Source organism: Trematomus bernacchii, unplaced genomic scaffold (assembly GCF_902827165.1).
Source record: "Trematomus bernacchii unplaced genomic scaffold, fTreBer1.1, whole genome shotgun sequence".
Lineage (NCBI taxonomy): Eukaryota > Metazoa > Chordata > Actinopteri > Perciformes > Nototheniidae > Trematomus > Trematomus bernacchii.
In genome coordinates this window covers 26,131,213-26,154,407 of record NW_022988043.1, presented here as the reverse complement: position 1 = coordinate 26,154,407, position 23,195 = coordinate 26,131,213, and the positions used below count along the sequence as shown (strand labels likewise).

Genomic DNA, 23,195 nt, shown 5'->3' with positions numbered 1-23,195 from the left:
TATGACCGAACGTAGCAGACTACCCGTATAAGATTGCAATTATAAACACGTTATTGCTAGCCTAATATGAACCACTAGCTTTTGTTCATAGTAGTTTTATTACACTCCATTATAGTTGCCGTTCCTCCGAGCTAACGTTCATATCGTGTTTGCTATCAAGGTAAACAAGAAAGCTAGGTTAGCATATTAGCTGGCAAGCTTACTGTGTTGATTATATAGAAACATTGTATGACCGAACGTAGCAGACTACCCGTATAAGATTGCAATTATAAACACGTTATTGCTAGCCTAATATGAACCACTAGCTTTTGTTCATAGTAGTTTTATTACTCTACATTATAGTTGCCGTTCCTCCGAGCTAGTGTTCATATCCTGTTAGCTACCAAAGTAAACAAAGCTAGGTTAGCATATTAGCTGGCAAGCTTACTCCACACTCCTACCACAACTACTACTAACGAATCTAAAACAACTAAGTTTCTCTAATATTTTGTGATTTGCATTTGATTTCGTCCAGCCAGATCCTGCCGGACAATACATGACGGGACTACCACACTGATGCATCGTCCTAAAAAGCCCCGGCTGCGAAAGGCAAGATGCCGACAACGGGGAGGAATTGATGATATACCGTGTATATATGTATATTTATGTTCATTTTGTACATTTCTAAAAATAAAGTTTAATGGAAATACTTAGTAGGCCTATCCTTTCTTCCCTGAATTATTTGCTCCTATAACATATCATTCATATATAGCAAACCATGATTTGATTTCTCATCAAACAGTAGTAGTTTATTACAGGTAAAAATAACTTACTCTTTGTTATGACCGGCTCGTAGGCCACAACGGAAAGACAAGGAGACATACACGAGTTTACAAAACCACGGCACATTTATTGTGGTAAATGCAGAGATAGGTGGTCGAGGGGAGAGGATCGCCGAGTTCGTCCTTCTACAGCCGCTTTGGAGAGAGACAGGGGCCGCCGTGTGACTCCAGGCAGCTGGGCTTAATAGCACCTCGGCTCCGGCCAGGTGTCCGTGATCGCGCTGATTAGCCTCTTCAGCTCCACCCCATCGTAAGACCTGCAACACACCTGCACAAAGGCCCTGGGGCCGTCACACTCTTCTATAACAACAGTTGTTGGTACAGTTCAGTTAGTTAGCGTATAAAATATACGGCTGTACCGACGCCATTATAAGACTGATGTTCTGAGAGCGAGCCGAAAAAAGCACTCTTAGACATGGGCGGAGCCTCTCTGGTGGTTGACTAATCAGAACAGAGTGGCCGAGCTGACCAATCGGAGCACACTAGGCTCACAGGGAGGGGGGGGCAAGAGCTCCAACGAGTCGTTTAGTGGAGAGAGTGAATACTGCTGAATACACATACTTTACAGAGATGTTGTATGCGAAACCAATGTGAGTTTGGAAAATTGCACAGTATAAATCTATTTTAGTATACCTCAACAATGTAATTATGATCAGTGGAAATGGCCATGACATGGGCCCTTTAAATAAACACTTTGTCATACAATCTAAATGTAATGTTTTTTGGCGTTACCTGGTGATTTCAAAGAAAGCTCTCTAGGAAATGTTGACTTACTGTTCGACATGAAGCTAGAAGCTACCTTACAGTACATAGTTGATCCTGAGTCCTGTCAGTTAAAGTGTTTCATAGTTAGCTTAGCTAAGCATCAACCTAGCACTGAAATATATGGATGTTATGTGAAAGTATTTCTGAGAAAAAGTCAGCTGAAATGGTGGCATAGTTGCCACGTGTCGACAGCATGTTTGAACGTATTTGCAGCAGTAAATGTGGCTGTTTGGCCACTGACGTTGCCATAACAACACCTGAATTTAAATGGGCAACCTCTTTTTGTGACAGATTTTTGCATGAAATTATAATTCTTCTGAATGATATTCCTATTGACAGCTAGTTTCTATGTGGACATTATGAGATGGACAGCCAGAGAGAATACATTAAAAAAAGTTATGAAATACTATATGACAAAACAAGAATACAGTTTAAAAGGATGATTTGTAAAATATCCATAAAGAAAAATCTATTTAGAATTCTGTTTCATATGGATGTTGAGAGATGTATCCATAGATCTCTTAATTTTGCTCTCAAAGTGCACCAGATTGATGCTTTTAACTTCAATATTTAAAAAAAAATCTTCCCGGGGGAGCATGCCCCCGGACCCCCAGAGGAGGTTAGGTCCACGGTGTTTACATGCTTATTTATACAATATGTGTGCTTATGCTAACATCATAAGACAAAAGTTGGTTCCGTGTTGTGTGTAGTGAGAACGCGCTAGAGTGAGGGGGGCCCCCATGCCAAAGCTCGCTTAGGGCCCCCAAAAGTCTAGGGCCGGCCCTGCCTAAAGTCACCTGAAGGCAGTGAGGAGGATGCTGCTTTATTTTACCAGGCAGTCATTAAAGATGAATTTCATATTTAGTGAGTGATTTCAGAATACATTCACATATAATGAGGTGTGAAAGCGTAGACAATGGAAGCTTCTGGACCTTTCACTATAAACATTGATCCCACAACAAGCTGCCACCGCATTTATGACATAGCCTAAGAGGGAGGATACCTGTGAGGCGTTTAACTGTAACACACGGTATGTAAGTGTTTCTAGAAGGCACACTATCTTTAACAATATAATTTCTTACTGTAATACAGTTTCTGAATCGAACCATTTATGTGTGGAAAATGTTCAGAGGGGTGATTACATTTGATGATTTACAATATATGACTTCACAAATTGTTAGGAAGATTATCCAACCAGCGGGCCCTCACGGGCAATGTTGGAGGGCTCCCATTGGCTAACGACTACGTCAGTCTCGGGCGGCCCATGGTAGGTTGCAGAGCAGGTGAAGTGTTGACTGTGGTTCATAGGGCAACAAACAGCAGCGTACGCCGCCGGGGACATCAATGGTGGAGTACGCGTCTATTCAGGGAAAGGTCTGAGAGAGACCACTACTGGGGCTTACATGGAGAGCTGAAAGTGAATATGAGGCTAACGTCCTTAATGATGTACATATCTCCGGCTCTGCTATTTATTTTGTATGTATATATTGGATGTTCTGAAGCTGCACCTCGCATCAGTCCCTACGATGCGTCGCCTATCTCCAGGAAGCCCGGCTCAGCCTCCGACACCTGGGAGACCTTCTTCACCGACATGCCTCGTTCTGTACCCGAGAGCAGCCTGGCACTCGGGCCTCTAGCCGGCCTCAACCCGCAGCCTGCTATTGTTTCTGCCGGCCCGACCACCACTAGTTCTATTTCGAAAACGGCAAACACCTTTCAGCCTCCAACAGCGGACCAGACCACCACCACCACCACCACCACCACTCCTTCTACTGCCGCCCCTGATACTGGAATAATCATAGCCACAAAAGAACAGTTAACTGCGCCGATTTACCGATTAAACGGCGCAAGCAAAAGATCCACCGATGCACAAGCCTCACTTTTCTCTCCGGAGAAAAGGCTGCAGACCATGGTGTCCATGGTTTCCCAGCGCACAGCCAACGATGCCTGGGCAGCAGATAATATTGGCACATCTGTTACCTCAATAGAGAATAGTCAAGGTGAGTAACGTTACCTTTGAATTAAAAAGCTACCAAAACATTTCAAACTAGATCGTTCAGATTTAAGGGAAAAAAAGAAAGAAGCTTTTGGATATGACGCGATATAAAAATGAATTGCATGTATTTTTTGTCGTATTTTGTGTTGGCACATTCATGTTAAGAAAAACGAGTCTGTGAAGAGAAAGCCATGCATATGTTAGCCTGGTAGTAGCAGCAGGGTGGTCTAACAGGGGTTTTGACGCAGAGAAGGACCGAATAAACCAGATTGCAACAATAGGCAGACCTCTCAGACTGCACGGTGAACCCCCTGAAAATCGGGAAATCACCAAATCCCATCGTATCACATACAAAAAACAATTTATTCTCAAATATTTTCAATGTCTTTGCTGTGTAGCATATTTTATATTCCAGAGGGCCTTTATCATTGGATAAGTGTTTCAAATATTACAGTGGACTGGGAAGGGGGGGCTGTAGGGGCGCAAGGATGATCCTGTTGTTGTTCCGTCAATGTATCCAATCCGTCCCTGCAGACAGCATCCACGGAGACCGGTGATCCCTTTGTGTTAGACGTGTTTCATATGGAAGGAGAATCAAAGAAGCTGCTCAGATAGCGGCTGCATCCCCTCTTTTGTTGGTTGCAAGGCAGATGCAGAACAAGGCCCTTTAAACCAAAATGGCCAGGCAGGCCAAGCCATGAATGAGCAATGACTGTGGAGCCCCTCCTCTCACACCTCAGCACCCCAGTCTCCATGTGGATGGATGTGTTGTTCTCCTCCACCTCAGCACCCCAGTCTCCATGTGGATGTGTTGTTCTCCTCCACCTCAGCAGGGCTTCTGTAATGGGTGGCAACGTCTGTGCAAGCATTTCATTATTCAGAATCAGAATACCTTGATTCGTCCCACAGAGGGGAACTTTACATTCTTACAGCATGTAACGAGCCTATAGCTTAATATTAATTAAGAAGCATGCATACAAATCAAAAGATACATTAGAAAATACACAATTTACAAAAAACCCACCCAGTACCCGTAACAGTTGTGTTCCCACCTGCTAAGGGGAAGGAGCTTCCTCTTCCTAAACTACACAATAGTAGGAGAATTTCCCAAACCATTTCAGAAATTCAAAGTCAATTCATTGATTAACATGTTTAAAATCAATTGATGTCTTCCAAAATGCTGTGTACTTAGTTGTAACTTCATAATGCCTCTAAGCCAGAATAAAAAAACACAACAAATCGGTTTCATTTCATATTTTGACTGATATTGGCCCCTCACATCAAGGGTTTATCCAGTCATGTGTTTTACATTGAGCCTTTGTGCTCAATATAACCTTACTGTCAGCATTGATAGAAGGGGGATTCATTTTTGGTAGTGGGTTCTAATGTTTATGAGGATGAAGGGTCTGATTGATCTCCATAATATTACACAAAATGCACATTGAGTGTCTGGTTAATGATATCCAGATGTTCAATAGAATATTCTAATAGTCAGGTGGGATTTTTGTGAACAGATTTAGATGGTTTTGATCTGGCACTGATATCCCTCTGAACACTCACATACTGCATTTTCTTTACTGTTCTGTTTAATGGTTCTTCTTTTTGGATTTTTGCAATTATGCTGAACACCGATTATTTATCTCTTATATCTATATATATATATATCTCCTTTGTGAATATTTGATGATCTTATATGTCATAAAACTAAATGTATTTCGGTTTTGGGCTGACAAGCCATTAGAAGACGTTGGGTTTAAGGAAATTATGACGCTGTTTTTCCAACCATTGGTTGACCTTTTATAGACCTAGCAAGAAAATAAGGGCCAGATTAATAAATGAATAAAAAATTGTTGGAGCCCAACTATCGATCGGCATAATTATTTCAGTTTATGTATTTTAAGGTCATTGAGGCGCCGTTTACACGAGGAGAAAACTGCTTGTATCTGCATAGTTTCGCGTGCGTATAGCCCTATTATTTACACGAGGCCGATAGAAACTGACCCCACAAACGATAACGGGTCCCAAGGTGGATAGATTTGCAAACGAAACGCTCTGGGGGGTCAACCGAGTCCGTGTAATCACCTCTATACGAATATTTCCTGAAAAAATAACGATAGCCCCACCTCTCCCCACCTCTCCTGCTCACTGCTGTAGCAACTATCAAAAATAGCTGTGTTAATTAAACGCACAAGGGGTTCTTGAATGAAATAATATTATAAAAGGCAAACCAGAATTGTTAACGCCCAATATACTCCTTAAACAAAATAAACAGAGTCAGATTTCATGCATTGATCCATTATATTGACAAAGGAGCGATCTCACCCGGTGTTTGTAGAGAATATCTCTCTGAGCGAGTCCTCTCCACAGAGACGTGCTTCTTGGTCGGTCGATGCAATATCCACAGATTCGGTTTCTTTCAGTTAACTTCCCCGTTGCATTTATCCATATGCTGAGGAAATGACTATATCCCGCTGAATACCAGCAATCGCCACACACTTCCTCCTGTCAGTAGCTACTGCTAGTGCTACTGCTACTGACCATGCTACAGATATTAGTGCAAAATATACAGCTCCTCTACCACAACCATCAGCAACAAGTGGACATGGAGAATTACATGAACTACATGTTGCTAAATACACCGCGGGGCATAAACAGAAGGGTAGCCATGGCAACATTGCTGCGGGGCTGCTCCGGGCTGCTCTTCTTCGCTGCTTTTGGTGTATTTTGGCAGAAGTTACAGCGCCACTTACTTACAGTCCCGGCATATGTACTACAGCGTTTCCAGCGGCCTCGTTTGAACAGACACGTTAAATGAAACGAATGCATGTGAACGGAATACTTTTTTGAATACGCATACTGTGCATAAACGCAAACGTTCCCGTGTGAAGGAGGCCTGAGTTGAAATGGTAGCGGGTTTAGCATTCTCTACTAAATCACTCCTCTGTATTGGCTTCATTTAAGCCCTGAGGCCAAAATGCAACCTGCCCCATGACACATGAAACATTTCCCGATACCTTATTGAAAGTGTCACCAGGAACCTCATCACTGTTCATTGTTCTAGTCTAAAGGCTGTCTCATGATAACATCAGAACAACAAAGGCGTCACTTGGGGTAACGCCTCGCCCAGCGCGCTGCTATACTCTGGCAGGGCAGGGGCCGCGAGGACAGATGTAAGGTGTGTTTTCACATGCTTTCCAGGAGGAACTCTCTAAAGGTTAAACAAGGTTTGATTCCCTAACCAAAATGTAAAGTAGAGCGATTGTTTCTTTGCAGAATAACGCTTCAACCGCTGTTGTTTTCTCTGCAGCAGCACAGACTGGCTGGGAATTAGGCAAGAGAGGAGTTTTGGGCCACAACCTGTTCTGAACAGCCTGCAGCTGCCTGTGTCTCAATAGCAGTCATGCTGTCACACCACCTCACAGCAGTCAGATAGGAGAGAGGGGAACTCAGTTCCTCCCTTTCCCTCTCGACTACACGGGTCTAGTCCAATATACATCAAACCTGTTGTTCGGCTTCAAAGATGGCCACATAGGGCCCCACACCTAGAGGAGGCCTGAATGCAGTGTGGGAGTCGATTCACTTGATGTCACATATTCTCAGGCGTGATCGGCAGACAGTGCTCTGGTGGACGTCACTGTAGCAAAGGGCCTGACTGTTTACTGCACAGACTTGCATAACCACAGGCTTAGTTATGTAAAAGTCCAAGCAACAGTCTAAGGGAAGCATAATCTGACTGGGACAGGAATAGAATATAACTCAGCTGTCCGGTCCTCTTTATCTAACTGCTAGCTGAGGTATTGTGTGAAATCTGTGTGTATACCATTTATCATTTCTTTTATCTGTCTGAGTGCAGAATGGAGACACGTATAATCAGGCATTCAGTCGTCACTCACCACACCTAGCCTAAGATCAGATGAATAATAGATGCCACTCCGTACTCTGCGAGGTCATCCACATGTCTGTCATTATATCCTCTGGTTTCTTACCGCCATTTTCCTAATGCAAACATTCTTAAGCTCTAAGACATTAAAAACATATTAATTAACAAAAACTCTGCCCAAATCTTCAAAACTAATGATTTAACTAAAATGTGTTATAGCATGAAGAAGACATTATTAAACTGATATTTAAAAACAATGAATTGTACCAGATGTTATCGATGACTCAGAGGTGGATGTTCAGTACAGCTTCTATTTGATCATTCACAACACTACAATAAAGCTCTATACAAGTGGTGTTCTGCTTCAATGTCACATTCAAACTGTACAGAATCCATCATTGGCATCTGGACTGATTCATCAGGTTTACCATCTTTTGTTTTTTTAGACTGGCCAAATTAGGCAAATTCCTCTAATACAAAATATGATCTTGTATTATAAAATGGATTTGAGGGCATTGTGGTCTATTTAAAAGCTGACTGAAAAAAATGACCATGAAGTTGTTTATGTGGAATAGCAGAGGTTCCCAAACTCCTCAGATCTTGTGAAAGGATGTGCCAAACCAAATGTTCCAAGTCCTGCTTCCCACTGCAGATACAGACAAACACTGTTCCAATGGAAGGGCCTGGAAACAGCCTTTGCTTTCCCCGGGTCTCTGTTAGTCCCACATTTCTTGATAGAAGTTGCGCTGCTCTGCAACTCTCTAGCATTGTAATGGTCAGACTCTGCTCTCTCGTTTTCACTTGTCCCTCAACTGTTTTCTGGACCTTGTAACCTTTCAAAATTCCACTCATTCTGCAATAATTCCAAAACCAACTGCACTATTAATTCATGCTTTTTCAAACGTCATAGCAAGTTGTCATGTCCACCCCAATTCTATTTCTAAAATATTTAAATGAATAACAATATTTTGTACATACTGTAATGAGATGTATGTATGTAAGAAATAACCGTGTCAGTAAACAATTATAATAAATCAAACATTTTTTGGTTTTAAGTTAGAGTCTTAGGCCAAGTTTTTCAGTAATAAGCTTTTTTCTACCTCTCAGGTGCACACCACTACCAGTACCAGTACCACCAGTGGTGTGTGTACCGCAGTTTGGGAATCACTACAGCAAAGCCGTTAGAATCAGGCTCATGAAAATGCAGATTTTTGAATTCCTTGATGGGTGAGAGGGATATGTTCGAGGAAAGGGAATTAGCAACTCTGGCGTTGTACTGGCCAGCTCCGAAGGGCCGATGGTACAGGAATTCTGTGAATGCATTCTGCAGCTTTAAGTAGCTCAGGGGACGGCTGGGTGCATGATCAGCTCCTGTCTTACTGTTCCTGGGTCTGGTCACACTTGCATGCCCTCCTCCTATGTGACTTCCCTGCACACAGCCCTGAAAAACAGATGTGATGTCACAAACGCAGTGTGTAGAATAACTTGATATTGGGAACATTGATTGATTGCAGTTTTCTTGTGTCTATGGACTGTTATGGCGCATTTCCACTACAGCGCGGAGCTCGCTTTAAGCGTGCCGAGTCGTGCGGGGCCCGTTTTTGGTTGCGTTTCCACTTAGCGTAGTACCGGCTAGCGGGTACTATTTCACAGTTTCTCTGGCCCCATAAAATCGAGGTTCTTTCCGGGCCAACAACCAGGCTGAGTCGGGCTGAGTATGCTAAACTAGAGAGAGAATCGCTGGCCAGGGGGCTACAACTACAACAAGATGAACATATTTGACCGTGATTTAATTGTAATACACGTTTCAAAATGATGCCGAAGTAACAACATACTGATACCGGTTAGTAAAAACCATGAATTAATGCTTTGACAAGTCTGCAGACAGACGGCAGGAGAAAAACCTTTTAAAATGCGTGTTGTCTAAAGAGATCTGGAGATCGGCTAAGCTAACGCAGTGTATGCTCCGTCCACACTCACAACAACGGCCTATACAGACATAAATAAACCAGCGACTGTATTCGCCATGACACAGACAGTCTGTGGTTTGTACTTGTTTAACTTTTGTCTAGTTTCTGAACAGATATGAGGAGCTGTGAGCTTGAGTGCTAACAGCTAACGGCTGATGTTGGTTTTGTGTTTCTCATTGAAGATGACATCACGGCTCCGCCTACACTGCGTTACTATAGATACTGCCCCAGTTCCTAAACTGTAATGGAATGCGCCATAAAGTGAGCCAGTCCTAACAAGGCCTAACGAGGCCTAGCCATACCGAGCGAGGCCGTGTAGTGGAAATGCGCCATTAGTCTGGCACTGTAATATCGTACTTAAGAGAACAGCATAATGAGTTCTCCATTTCCAAACACAGTGCATCACTGTTCCTATTGTGCAAATGTAAACCAGGCAGGAAACAGTAAACGCTGTCTTGAATTCTGCAGACTGTTTAGGCAGAATAAAATAAAGGCTTCAGTTAAAGTAAACTTATTTTCAGATATTATTCTAATGTCAGTACTATATTCTGACAGTTTAAACATCAGTATGTCACTGGGAAACAGTACTAAGCTGACCCTGCCTGTTACAGTATATGGCCATAAATGTTGAGTTTTTGTAACAATATTATGTATAATATAAATAAGTATATATTGCACATCATTCTGTAGTTATACCACTGCTGGTACATCTCATGCAACATTTTCAAATGTCTTGTCTCTTCCTTTCCCCCCACCCCCGTTCATGCCCCCAGAGAGTGTGTGTAACTGCAGCAGTGGTGCTGAGGGGGTTCGGGATCCGGACGACTGTGATCACAACACGGGTCAGTGTTCGTGCCTGTCGGGCTACACTGGTCTGCAGTGTGAGGACTGTGAGGAGGGTCACTACACCAACGGCACCAGCGGCTGCATGCCCTGCGCCTGCGACTCCTCCGGGGCCGTGAACAGCCTCTGTGACAGGTACGCTCCCTCCTTTAACCTCTGGTAGCCATGACTGGAAATGTGTATACTTACTTTTAATTTGAAAAATAAGGACATGGGTAATCATCTGTGCTGTGTTTCAGGTCATCTCAGCATTTACTTATTGGATTGAATTTGTATTTAGACATTGTTGTTTGTAGCTAAATGTAGTTTTAGTAGTCACTCAAAGGAATAGTTTGGATGTTTTTAGGTAGCTTTGTATGAGGTACTTTTCCCTAATCATTGTATTACCTAGTGTAGATGGGGGTCTGCATGCCCCCAGTTTGGAGTAGTATACTTGAGTTACTTGAGCTGATCAATTTACTGCTGTGGACGGGTGGCTATTTTAACCACCTAAAAGAATGGCCCACTCAAAAAGTATTAATATCAGTTTAATGCGTACACTACGTTATTTTCACCGCTTTGCAGAAGTACAATCCTCTCGTGGGGAACTTACAGCCGGTATCTTTGATATTGGCTAAAGACAGTAACAGTAATTGTACCCTTCAGAACACAGGGATGCTGTTCTTCCACTGTCTCGATTATTGGACTTATTGCATGCAAGTGCACGATTCAACAGATACCTTAATTGTGTATTTGAAAGTGTACAAACATTACTTTTGGCCAGACATGGCCTCTGTAAGACATGCCATGGAACTGCATATAGTCTGAAGCTTTATGAAGGAGTACTATCTTTAGAAGCAAAAGGGCCGTAGCCTGCCCAAACAGACTGTCTGGTGTGAGTGAGTGTTTGTTATCTCATAAGGACTGAGACAAGATGTTCTGGGCTCAGCTTTGCTCAGACATTATGTTCACCATAACGCCTTAGCCCTGCAGGATCATGGTTGTGAGTGGATGAGACCATCATCCCACAGGCTGCCCTGGAAGCAGCAAAATGTTGAGACCCTGCTAACTCCTTCAATTCTAGAAAACACATGGCATACCTGACATGCAGTTGAGACTCATGAACTGTGACTTGGAAAAGAAGCTGTGTGTGTGGGTTAGGGACCTGGTCAAAATAGCGGCTGCACTCTCTGCCTCTAACCATGAGAAGGAATGCTGCTGCTGGAGTCAATGTGCAATGTGTGGAGGATTGGTGTTGTCATGCCCAGAAGAAGTCACAGTTTAAGCTTAACTAAACTAAATCATAATTAACCCCACCAGTTCTTCACTGGAAACACAACATGTCATTCTCCTGTTAGAGGACCTGAGCTGATGTGGGTTTAATGGGATGTAGGTGAAGGTGCAGGAAGGAGGTTTATTTGAGGACTTCGAGCTTTCACACAGTACCAAACCTAATACAGTCCTTCTCAGACAGTCTGAGCCCATGCCTGGCCACTGCTAACCCTGTTAGCCTAGCCTAGCCCCCCCAGGAGCTTATCACTGGGTCTTACTCTGATAAGTCAGCTTTCCTACCCCCCAGCATGCCGCTTAAGGTATCTTTTCCATTAAGTAATGAGCAATCTAGCTGAGAAAGAGCGGGTCAGGGCTTTTGTTGTGTCCACTGCTACGGGACACCCAAGGCAATGACAACAGAACCGATTAGATAGTCCTTTGATTTGTTTAGAGCCCACAAGCTGCAGAGACACCCTGGTATCTTGAGAAATGTAACACAGTGGGTGTTCATTCTGCAAGAGAGATGCACCCTGGGGAGTCAAGCTTGGAGATGTTCATAAAAGAATGTCACAGTCAATGCATGACAACTCATCAAACATGGTTCATTTTCAGGTCCATTTCTCGTCTTGGTCGGACCAGAATCCAGCGAAGATACTGTAGCTTAACTGAGAGCTAAAAATACAATGATCATAAAAAACAGTGCATGACTTGGCCAAATTGGTATGCATGCACAAGAACAAGGTGTATAGAAATCTGTATGTTGCTGCCCTTGTTTGATACTTGTTGTAATTCCAAAATCATGCAAAAGATTATGCTTTTTTTAAAACGGCATCATTTGTCTTTAGCTGCTTTACTTATTCAGGAAAAGCACCAACAATCCCACATGTGATCACACTCAGTGTGAGTGTGAGGAAGTGTTTGCTGTGATGAAGCGCTCCTACAGACACAATATAAGGCTCCGAGCCAGAGCTCCTCACTAAAGGCTCTGTGTGGATGCAAAACAAACATCTGGGTTTGTGCTCGGCTGTAGTTTATTTATGTTTTTCATTTCATTGTTTATTTGAAAAGGGACATTGATGAACACTTTAAACAAATAATGCTTCAAATGTAAATATGCCGGATTTTAGCTTTGAGCTCATTTCCATCCGTAGTCCCTCACATACAACATTTAAGAACATGACATTTATATACGGAGGCGTGTGGTGCAGTGGTTTGTGCGTTGGTGTTCGGATCAGGGGAGCACAGGTTCAAACCCCACTGCAGTCAGCATGTCGTTGTGTCCCTGAGACATTTCACCCCAAATTGCTCCTGTGGGGATTGTCCACAGTATTGAGTATGTAAGTCGCTTTGGAGAAAAGCGTCTAACAAGTAACATGTAATAATATATAATATATATACATAGCAAAAAATAAATACATGATATGCAGAAAGAGCAAGAGCAGCATACAAGTATTTACCACATGGCAGCACAATGTAGCAGCAACGACATGTAAAGTGCAAGAGAAGATACAAGAGCTACCTAAAGTGCAAGAGGAGATGCCCCTGTGTTAAAGTGCATTTAGCGGTGATTACACGTCTGTTTGTTTCTCAACCATTCTTTGAGTTGACCTTTGAAGCTATTGAGAGTGGGACAATCCCGTATCTCAGTAGGGAGGCTATTCCACAAAGAGCTGCCTTTAACGGAGAGGACATTTTGTCCAAAAGTGGTCCGTCTGCGGTGGACCTCACAGTCTCCTCTGGTTTCTGACCTAGTGCAGCGTCCAGTGTGTTTTCTGTGGATGAATTCCCCTAAGGGAGGGGGGGGGGGGGGGGGGCCAGTCCATATAAACATTTATAAAAGAATGGCGTGACTCTGCTGTCCTGATAGAAACGATGCATTTTTGATCCGTTGTTGTGTTGACCAAATTTAGATAACATGACATCACAGGGAGATATTTCCAGCAGCTAGGTCTGGTAATAGAATACTTATTTTCAGCTTGTTCAAACATCAATGTAAACGTCAGAAATCTGCGTCAGTTCCTTCGAATCAAAGAGCAAGGCCTTCTCTCTTGTCAAAATATTTCCATATGTCATTAAGCACAAAATAGAAATTCCCTGTGCAAGATCATTTTGACTCTTAAAACACTATAGTGTTTTAAGAGGATACAGACCATGATATGCAGCTTCCCTATGGACAAATATCAAAGGCATTCATTTAGTGTGGCAGTCCATAATGTGTTAAAGTGTTGCTCAATGTAGCTGTGCCTATATCTGCTCGACACTCTTTAATTGACATTATTCAGGCTGATCGCATCATGATATACGAGTGGATGGAATCCTCTTTCACTCAGCATTTACAGATTTGAGTGTGATGGGTTTATGATAGAAATACAGAACAAAGCGTGGCCAGATGATGCTAGTTAATACTAGTTATTATATGTTGCCTGACTACTTTGGAAATCAGAAGTACAGTATTTTTAAAATATGGGGTTAAATATGGGGATAACGGCTAAAATATTTAGACCGTGTATGAAACGCAGCAACAAAGTTATACATGCTTTTTTTTTAAATATGCCACTATACTTAAAAAAATAAAATGGATATTGGGTTAATTCAGCAGTCTGAAATGATGTGGTGTGGTGATCAACATTTCCGGTGAGGGCGAAGCAGCCGAGTGTGCTGTCTGGAGTATCCAGATGGAGACACGGCGTGAATTTAAGGCACAGTGATGCTATGAGCTAAAGGCTAACCCTAGCATGCTATCATGTTAACATTGACGATATTATGATGCTGATGTTTCAAGAATGTTAAACATGTTCCTCATCTTTAATTAGTGTGATAACATGCTAACATATGCTAAGCAGCACCAAAAGTACAGCTGAGGCTGATGGGAATTTTTTGCAGATTTTTAAGTCGATTCATCAAAAAAGTCATGAGGGTTCATCCGCTGGGGACAGAAAAGTCCCTGATATCCAGTAGCTTACCATTCAAGTTTTTCAAACCAAAAATGACACATTTACATATATGTTGTTTTTTCATTAAATGAAGTCTGTAACTTCATCCTTATTCAATGTTTTGAACAACCCTAACAGCATTTCCCCCTCCTGTACGCTCTGTGGTGTTCTATCTGCAGTCTTTCTGCAAAGGATGTCTTTTTTTAAAAGACACTCAATGTTAATATGTCAGTGTTTCCCATACATTGGTTTATTTGTGGCGGGCCGCCACAATTAAATATCGTCCGCCACAAATGGATCTCATAAAATAATTTCTTTTAATAATAATTTTTAATTTTTAATTTAAATGTTGGTGGTCTAATGGATAGTGAGGTGGGCTGATGATCGGAAGGTTGCGAGTTAAAATCCCGCCTTGAACACCACTACTAGTGTGCCCTTGAGTAAGGCACCCTCAGTTGGTCATTGTAAGTCGCTTTGGAATAAGGCGTCTGCTAAATGCCTAAATTGTAAATTATATTTTTGGGAGAATAAGCCCCACAGATTCTCAACTCCAGTGTGTCTCACTCATTAACAACGCAACACAGAGCAACAAGAACGTTGTCTACAGTAGCCATGAACTCGCATGTATTTTCTTATTTGAGGGGGGGGGGTGGATGCGTAGGCCACCCGAATAGGTTAAGGGGCCTTTGGCTTTTCTTGCCGGGGGGTTCGGTGCCCCCACAAATAGAATCAAATTATGTGGGAAACACTGTATGTTGTGTATGGTCATGCCAATATTTGACAGAAGAGCTGTTTAAACCACTTTTGTCCGTCATGACATTTCAGTCAGAACTGAATTGGGGTCAGCTCCTGTGGGCTTATTTTTACAATACTCTGTATGGCGCCACGGCTGTAATGAAATATTGATTTTGCATGTGTCACTGCAGTGGATGCATTATTGCCATCCGTGTATTTTTACTCTGCATTGGTCGCAGTATCTGATACTATTATTTGATTTGCTCAACAGATATATGAGGGCACAATTCTTACCCTGTAGTTTAACCTTCCTTTTTTTGTTATCATTCTAAAAAGGAAGAAATGCTCCAGATCTGGTTTGGAGCATGTATATCAAGTTGCGTGTACACTGGAATTGTTATGTTTGGCTCAAATATCTGTAAAATAATAGTAGAAAAGTAAAAAGTAAAAAGTAAAATAAGCAGCTTCCAGAAACTTGTTTTCAGTGGTAAACCAAGATATAAAGTATCAGCACCTGTTAACATCCATGTTTTGGAAAGACGTCAACATCATTTACGACCCTCATAAAAAATCAAATACACAAAATCCTCCCTTTTTCTACAGCAAGAGGGAGAGAAAACACTTTTTTCGACTAACGCAGAATATTTGGTTGGATAAAAACATGTTGTGAATTTTGTAAATGATTACATCCATACGAGTCTGAAACAATCCTTCCAAAGGGAGGGGGGCTGCTGCAAAGGTCCTGTCCCCCCAGGTCCAGAGCTTGGTCCTGATGGGCTGCAGTAGGTAAGCGTCAGCAGACCTGAGGAGACGGGTGGGGGTGTGTGGTTTGATGAGGTCACTGAGGTGTGGGGGCAAGGTTGTTGAGGGCAAAAAGTAATAGTTTAAAGTCAATGCGGTGGGGGGAGCCAGTGGAGGTGGTGGAGGATGGGGGTGATGTGGTCGGAGCGTCGGGTGGAGGCAGTGGCCCCTGGATCTATTTGTTGGCCCTCAGCTGCTCTGTCAGTGAATGGATCTGCATCTCTAACTTTGTATCAGAACGTTGGCTTGGTTTGGTTTGTTACAACTCCATGGCCAACCAAAGCCACTGACTCTTGGGTGGATTTGTGGGCATTATGCTCACAAAAAACCAACTTGAACAACTTGATGGAACTAGTGTTTTTTTCACTTTTGTTTGAGTTAGCAGTCTCCAGTCTTTGAGCTAAGCTTCGTTTGTGATGGGAGATAGGGCCGACACATTTATAATTTCATTTTTCAATCATTTCAGGTTACACTGCCAACACAGAAAGAAATTCCTTTAAGCGGCGAACCTCCAAAACAATTCTGGCTGAGATGTTAAACTATCATTGTTCACAATCTTTTGGATTTTTAGATTTTCTTTGTAGTTTCTAGTCAGGGGCGGACTGGGACTACAAATCAGCCTGGGACTCTCGACCGGCCCACTTCGGTACCGCAAGTAATTACCGCTAGTAAATTGTCAACGGGGGCGGGGTGCTAGTGACTTATCCGACCGGCCCACATCGTCCGACCGGCCCACTTCAGTACCGGCCCATCGGGATTCGTTCCGATGGCCAAGTCCGCCCCTGTTTCTAGTTGAATGTTTTAGTAACCCATTAGCATTTTTAAATCATCTCAAACCTGAGTCGCACTAACCCTGTTACATGCACTATATTTGATGTTTCCCCAAACATTATATATTTTACCTTTATTTAAAGTGGACCTATCATGCTATATTTGAATAATATATTGTAGGGCCATACCTATATAAAACATGTCTGTGAAGTTTTTTTTTCAAAATACCAAACCTCATTTCGCTCTATTTGCTCTTTTCCAGCCCTGTTTTTGCAAGGGCTGATTCTGTGAGAAGTCTTCTTCGCTGCTTTTGTGGCAGACTACAGCGCCACTTACAGGCCTGGCATATGTACTACAGCGTCTCCAGCGCTTTCGAGCGGCAATGGCCGTGGCCCAACCCCCCATTCCCCTGATAGGTGGAGAGTTGCCCATATAGGCGGAGCTCCCTGTTTCTGACGTCAGAACAATTTCAAATCTGTATCAGTCTGTATCAGATCCGTTGCAGCCCCGTTTTTAGAGATTTGCGTATGGAGGAAAATAGAGAGGGTTGTGTTTTCTGACACTTGGTGAGTTCCCTGACACACCGGGGACACATATTCATGTATAAAAGACGTACAAAAGTGCATTTTGCATGATAGGTCCCCTAACCAGGATAGGTCTCATTGAGATTAAAAATCTCTTTTTCAAGAGAGTCCTGGCCCAAGAATGGTAACAGCACAGTTACAGACAATTAAAAAAACACACAATCACAACACCAATACACCAAGTTTAGCCAAAGCATTTACAGACACAGCGGCCTGCTTCAAGGTCAGTTAAAGTTGCTTTGAGTGTGTTTAATGAGACCAGCTCTCTGAGTTCAGCTCAGTTTGAAGCAGGTTCCAAGCTTGAGGGGCAGCGTAACTGAACGCCCTTTTCCCCAGTTCAGTACGGACCTTTGGTACAGTTAAAAGGAAAAAAAACCATGACAGTTAACAATGACAGTTAATACACGGCATACCGATTTCACCTGACTACATGAGTAGGAATGTCTCTGAATATCTGGACGTGTCCATGCTTGTGTTGAGGAGGAGGATCATGCTCTGCTGACATGTGCTCTGCTGACGTGCACACCCTTTCACACCCAGCAATGCAACTAAACCTGCTGAGTGTAGCAGACACTCACCTCTGGGTCATTAAAGTGGTGACCACTTCCTGTTGCTCAGATGATGCCTGCTGTCTGCTCTCGTCCACTCGGTGCAGCCGACAGGCAGCAGAATGGGGTTAAGCTTCATCGCTCATGTCACAGTGACCTACTTAGCATCTGACACAGAGCGCCAGGCCAGTGAAATCACACCAAAACAATAACAGCCACACCCCAGCCCCCCCCCCCCCCCCCCCCACCCCCCCCAGCCCAAGACGGCACAGATGACCACCAGCATTACTGACTACTGGGGCAGGACAGTCTAGTATAATCACAATCAAAACTCCTTTATTTGTCACTGTCATTTTGATTACTACATATTTTCTTCATTACTTTATTAATTATTTGTGAACAAATTCTTATTTCCCAAAACCCAACTTGAGACCCAAAGACCTTCAGTTAATTCACAAAACATCAAGAGGAGCAGCACATCCTGAAAATGGATGCATAGAACTAGGTTCATCTGTTTTGTTCTGGCGAACAATGACTTATAAAAGCTCTAATATTACTCTTTATCGTATCTAATCTTATTAATATCTAATATTTAATCTCTTGAGTATATTGGTGGATTAAGAACATTAAGCAGGACTGTGTCAGGAATGTCAGTTTCTTGATTAGTAGCACATTTAATTTGCTGTATAGATAATTCTCCAACAGTTTCTTATTTGAGATTCATCTGATTCTGAATGAATTCACAGAAGACGCATTAACAGTTGGGTCAAATTGTGTTTTCTTTTCTTTTACAAAACAGGTTTTCACAATAAAATGTAGGTTGTAGCCTCTTGACACAATACACACATAGGACATACTGTATATACCAATACAAAAAAGATTTACATATACTTATGTACATATATAACTAAACATGTTGAAAAAGAAAGTATTCTACAGGTTGTGCAATATCATTGTATTTGTATTATAGTGCAAGACTTTGGTGCAGTGAGAGTGAAGGAAATGCAAAAGGCCAGTCTATCAAATATTACATATACATATTTAGTATTTTAATATCCAAATAAATGTTGCAATGGGATTTCTTAAACCCAATGTGTCCTTTTATCTTACTCTAGTAGAATTGTATGTCTTTTTTTGTCATTGATGCTGATGAATATTACTAACTGACAGTGTGATCTCATGACTTACACCGCCAACAATATTGACTTTTGAGGACGCAATCATTTTCAGTCTTTAGATTATGATGACATTTTGAAATCCAGCACTTTTTCTCACTCTGTGTGACCGTTGGAAATTGTCTCTCTGACTCCACAGCATTAGGGTCATGATGCCGCATGCACATATTTGTTGTTATTGTTGTGTGTGTGTGTGTGTGTTCAGCTGGAAGAAAGAGGACTGTTGATCTCCCAGCCTTATTCCTAGCAGGGCCCACGCCCCACTAAGCATGGCCCCGGGCCCCTTCATTTGCATTAAGTGCAGTTGTTTTAACAAAGCCCGGATTGTATGAAGACCCACGCACACGCTCATGGAAAGTGCTCCCAGTCACTTGTGATTTACTTCAATTGTTTTGAAGTTATTGTCCTCAGATGAAGTTTCTGAGTCCATTGTCTGGGTTGGAGGGCTGATCAGGCTTTATTTAGCGTTGCACTTTTCCTAGGAAATTACCTTGAGTGTGGGCGGGATCTGAGAGCCATGGATGATTTCTCACTGGGAAGAAATAAAGTCTCTCCCTATTCCCTCATGTATGAATGAGCATGCAGTAACAGACAGCTACGAAGGATGCTGAGAGCGCAGATCCAAACAGGAAAAGACACTAAGTTATTCATGTGTGTATTATTGCCGAAGAGCTAAAATGTAATTGGATTTAACTGCTGGAGCATTATCCACTGATATTTTCTTATCTGATACCAATCATACTGTTATGTAAAACACATGAAGCCTAAAAAAAAAATTCCTTGGTTTTGGTTCTATTCATAGATCGACTGATACTGGATTTATTTTAATGATTGTGTGCTGAATCACTGGAGCTGCTAATTAATGGTGGAGTGGCTTTCATTGGGTAAAGTAGCAGTGAGACAGATGGTTCATTTCACAGGACGTTCAGTGTCTCTCAGCTGCTATTGCTATTGGGGAAATTGCACAACTTATTTTCATAATTACAATTGTGAGGAATATATTACGTGTGAATGTTGGAGTCTGGCTCCAGTCCGTCTGCATTTCCACTCGGCAACTCTATCTGATTTGTTTCAGATGCATGCTGTTGGCAATGGACTCTATTTTTTGTCTGCTAAAAGTAATTTAAATAAAAACTGTAGTTTTTGTATTATCTAACATATAGAACTGTACAATGTATTTTAAAAGACAAAACGATGTAGAACTTTTGTAATATAATTTAATTATTGCTTCGATCAGCAAATACTACATTTGTGTGTCAGCAGCAACAATTTCAGAGATGAATATCTAAATAAGCCCAAACTATGAATAGCGTTTTTATATTGTGTGCTGCTGGACACGAGCAGCAGGCCGAGCTACACATGCCTAACATATTGGGGGAGAAAGATATGAGTGTGCTTCCCACATGCTTCATACCTGGAACAGGTTATAGAAAGCAGATGGGTGATTGGAGAACCTGTGGGAAGTGTGGAATCACCATGACAGTCTGGACATCAGCTGCCATGATGGCATTCCAAAAGCAAACACACTCAGCTCACATCACATCACACTGAAAAATCTATTCTATTGATTGTGTTGTATGTTCTGCCTCTTTCAGCTCAGGGATATGTGTGTGCAAGACCGGAGTGTATGGACCAAAATGTGACGAATGCCACCCGGGGTTCTTCTACTTCAGCAGCACTGGCTGCCGGCCCTGCCAGTGTCAGAACCACACCAACTCCTGCCACCCACAGTCGGGTGAGTCCATGTGTTACTGTTAGACTGATGCACAACAGAGTGGGCCAGGAATGAGTCTTAGAACCCGGAAATGAGTTAGCATTTTACCACTTCCAGGTCCCTCTTTATTTTGTGCAATAATTCAAAATCCAGCAATTCAGCACTGATTGTTATAAAATAGAAGAAGAGAAGTACTCAGATCTGGTACTTGAGTAAAACTAGAAGTACCGGAGGGTATAAATACTCTGTTACAGTAAAAGTCCTGCATTCAAAATGTTCCTCAAGTAAAAGTAGAAAAGTATTATCATCAAAATATAGTGAAAGTACCAAAAGTAAAAGTAGTCATTGTGCAGATTGGTCCATTTCAGAATAATATATATGATATGTTTTATAATGATTGATCATGAAAGTGTTCTCAAAGCTGGTAAAGGTGCAGCTAGTTTGAATGACTTTGTATACTGCAGGGTAGCTTGTGGATTTACTCCAGGTGGAACTAAAGTCTGATTTAACACTTGGTTATATTTCACATCATTCATCCACATCTGTGAAGTAACTAAAGGTATTAAATACATGTAGTGGAGTCAAAGTACACCATGTACCTCTGAAAGGTAGTGGAGTAGAATTACAAAGTATAATGAAATATAAATACTCAAGTAAAGTACAAGTATCTCAACATTTTACTAAAGTACAGTACTTCAGTAAATGTACTTAGTTCCTTCCCACCTGTGGAAACAGGTGATAACGTTATACAATGATATGCTTTGTTATAGATTAAACTGCCATCAAGTATATTAATGAGATAGAATTATCCTATAGTCGAAAATAATGTCAGCATCTTTTTGTTAGACTGTCTTTAGTGACATTCATCTAATGTATCATTATTCAATCACCATCAGCTTTGTGATGTCTCCATATCTCCTCTCTGAAACCAAAGACAATGACATGCACGTTTTATGTGGTTCCTTTGCATGAGCATTTTGAGTTAGAACTCTGAAGCTTAACAGCCCAATGTTTGCCAATATGATGCTCATGAAGTTCCTAATAACTTTAAGCCATTAGCTTTGTGTAAGTTAGCACCTGGGTACTATATGCTGAAGATAGACACCAACACAAAGTACACAAACCCCCCAGTGTGTCTGAAGTAAATATTTACAGAGGAACCAGAAACCCAGTTTCCATTGTGATTTAAGGTAGTCCTCCTCTCCCCAATCACATGTGAAGGAGGATTGCTGCCACCTCTCATGCGGCTTTCACACCGGCGCTTTTCACTTTCTAGCTCCTCGCGAGAGCTTTTCTGGTTCAGCTCCCGTTTCCCTTTTCAGCTCCCGCTCTGTTCACACTGCCCAGAGCTGCCGCTGCTGCGTCATGACGTCACAGTTTACGTCGCTGATTTTCTCCCACAACAACAACGGGCCGGGGACTGCATCGGGTCGTGTTGCTTTTAATCATACGAAGCCAGATTAAATTAAATAACGACTTCTCCAACCTTATACTTTTCTCCAGAGTGCCGTGGTTCATTGTTTATTAATGTGTTTCAGCGGCATTTACCGACCGCTGCAGTGGCTGCACTTCCACGGGAGTTTATTGTCCCGTTAGCTCCGGGTTAGCTCACACGGCTCTAAAGTATTCACTGTCTGACTGTCACACAAGCAGCTGATACATATCCCCAGTTCCCCTTAAGTGAATGTGTGTCAGTCTGAATTGACGCTGTTTGGCATCACAACGCTGTTATGAAAGTTTCTCTGGTATAACATGGGTGATGTTAGCATAGCAACCGAAGCTAAACTGACTACTTGCTAAGCCGTTTTCTACAGGCACATTTTACCGGCGTATTTTTCATTATGATTCTACTTGTGATAGTCGGACATGACAACCTGTATAGCCCATGTATCTCCACAATGATCAATAACAGAGAACGGATGGTCAAAGTAAGGTTTCCTGCACGCCTCGACGTAAGAGACGTAAGCGACGCCGCGTCATAGCTCCGAAGCTCTTGCCTCTGGACCGACAATTTTTTGGAGCTGGAAGTGAACCCCATTCCGGAGCTATGACGCGCCGCCGCTGCGGTGTGAACAGGAAAAACCGGCGCTTTTCAGGCTCAGGCTCCCAGCAGGAGCTGGAAAAGCGCCGGTGTGAAAGGGGTATCCGTGGTCAGGAAACTAGACCCCAGCTAGTGACAGGCAGATGGAGGGCTGTATCTGGGCTCAGTGTACTGTGGATTAACAAAGCTCAGGTTCTAAAGCTCCTCCTTAAAGACTCACCCTGCTCTCCCCACTTACTGAGGAGCACATTGTGCAAATGCTTATTGTACAGTCTCCCAAACAGGGGGCCCTTAGATAAACATGACAGGGACCCGTCACTTCCAACAGGACAGAGACACGTAGCCCCCACACTGACCTTTTGTTTTC

General features: G+C 42.4%; 1 protein-coding gene across 1 annotated transcript in view; it reads left to right on the top strand.

Moving 5' to 3' along the window:
* Positions 1–2,891: 2,891 nt before the first annotated feature.
* Positions 2,892–23,195, top strand: part of LOC117472662 (multiple epidermal growth factor-like domains protein 9) — a 33,180-nt gene continuing 12,876 nt past the window's right edge. The window contains exons 1-3 of the mRNA XM_034117974.1: positions 2,892–3,586; positions 10,206–10,410; positions 20,669–20,808. Coding sequence (XP_033973865.1) covers positions 3,010–3,586; positions 10,206–10,410; positions 20,669–20,808 — 922 coding nt within the window. The 5' untranslated portion in view covers positions 2,892–3,009. The remainder of the gene's footprint in view (positions 3,587–10,205; positions 10,411–20,668; positions 20,809–23,195) is intronic.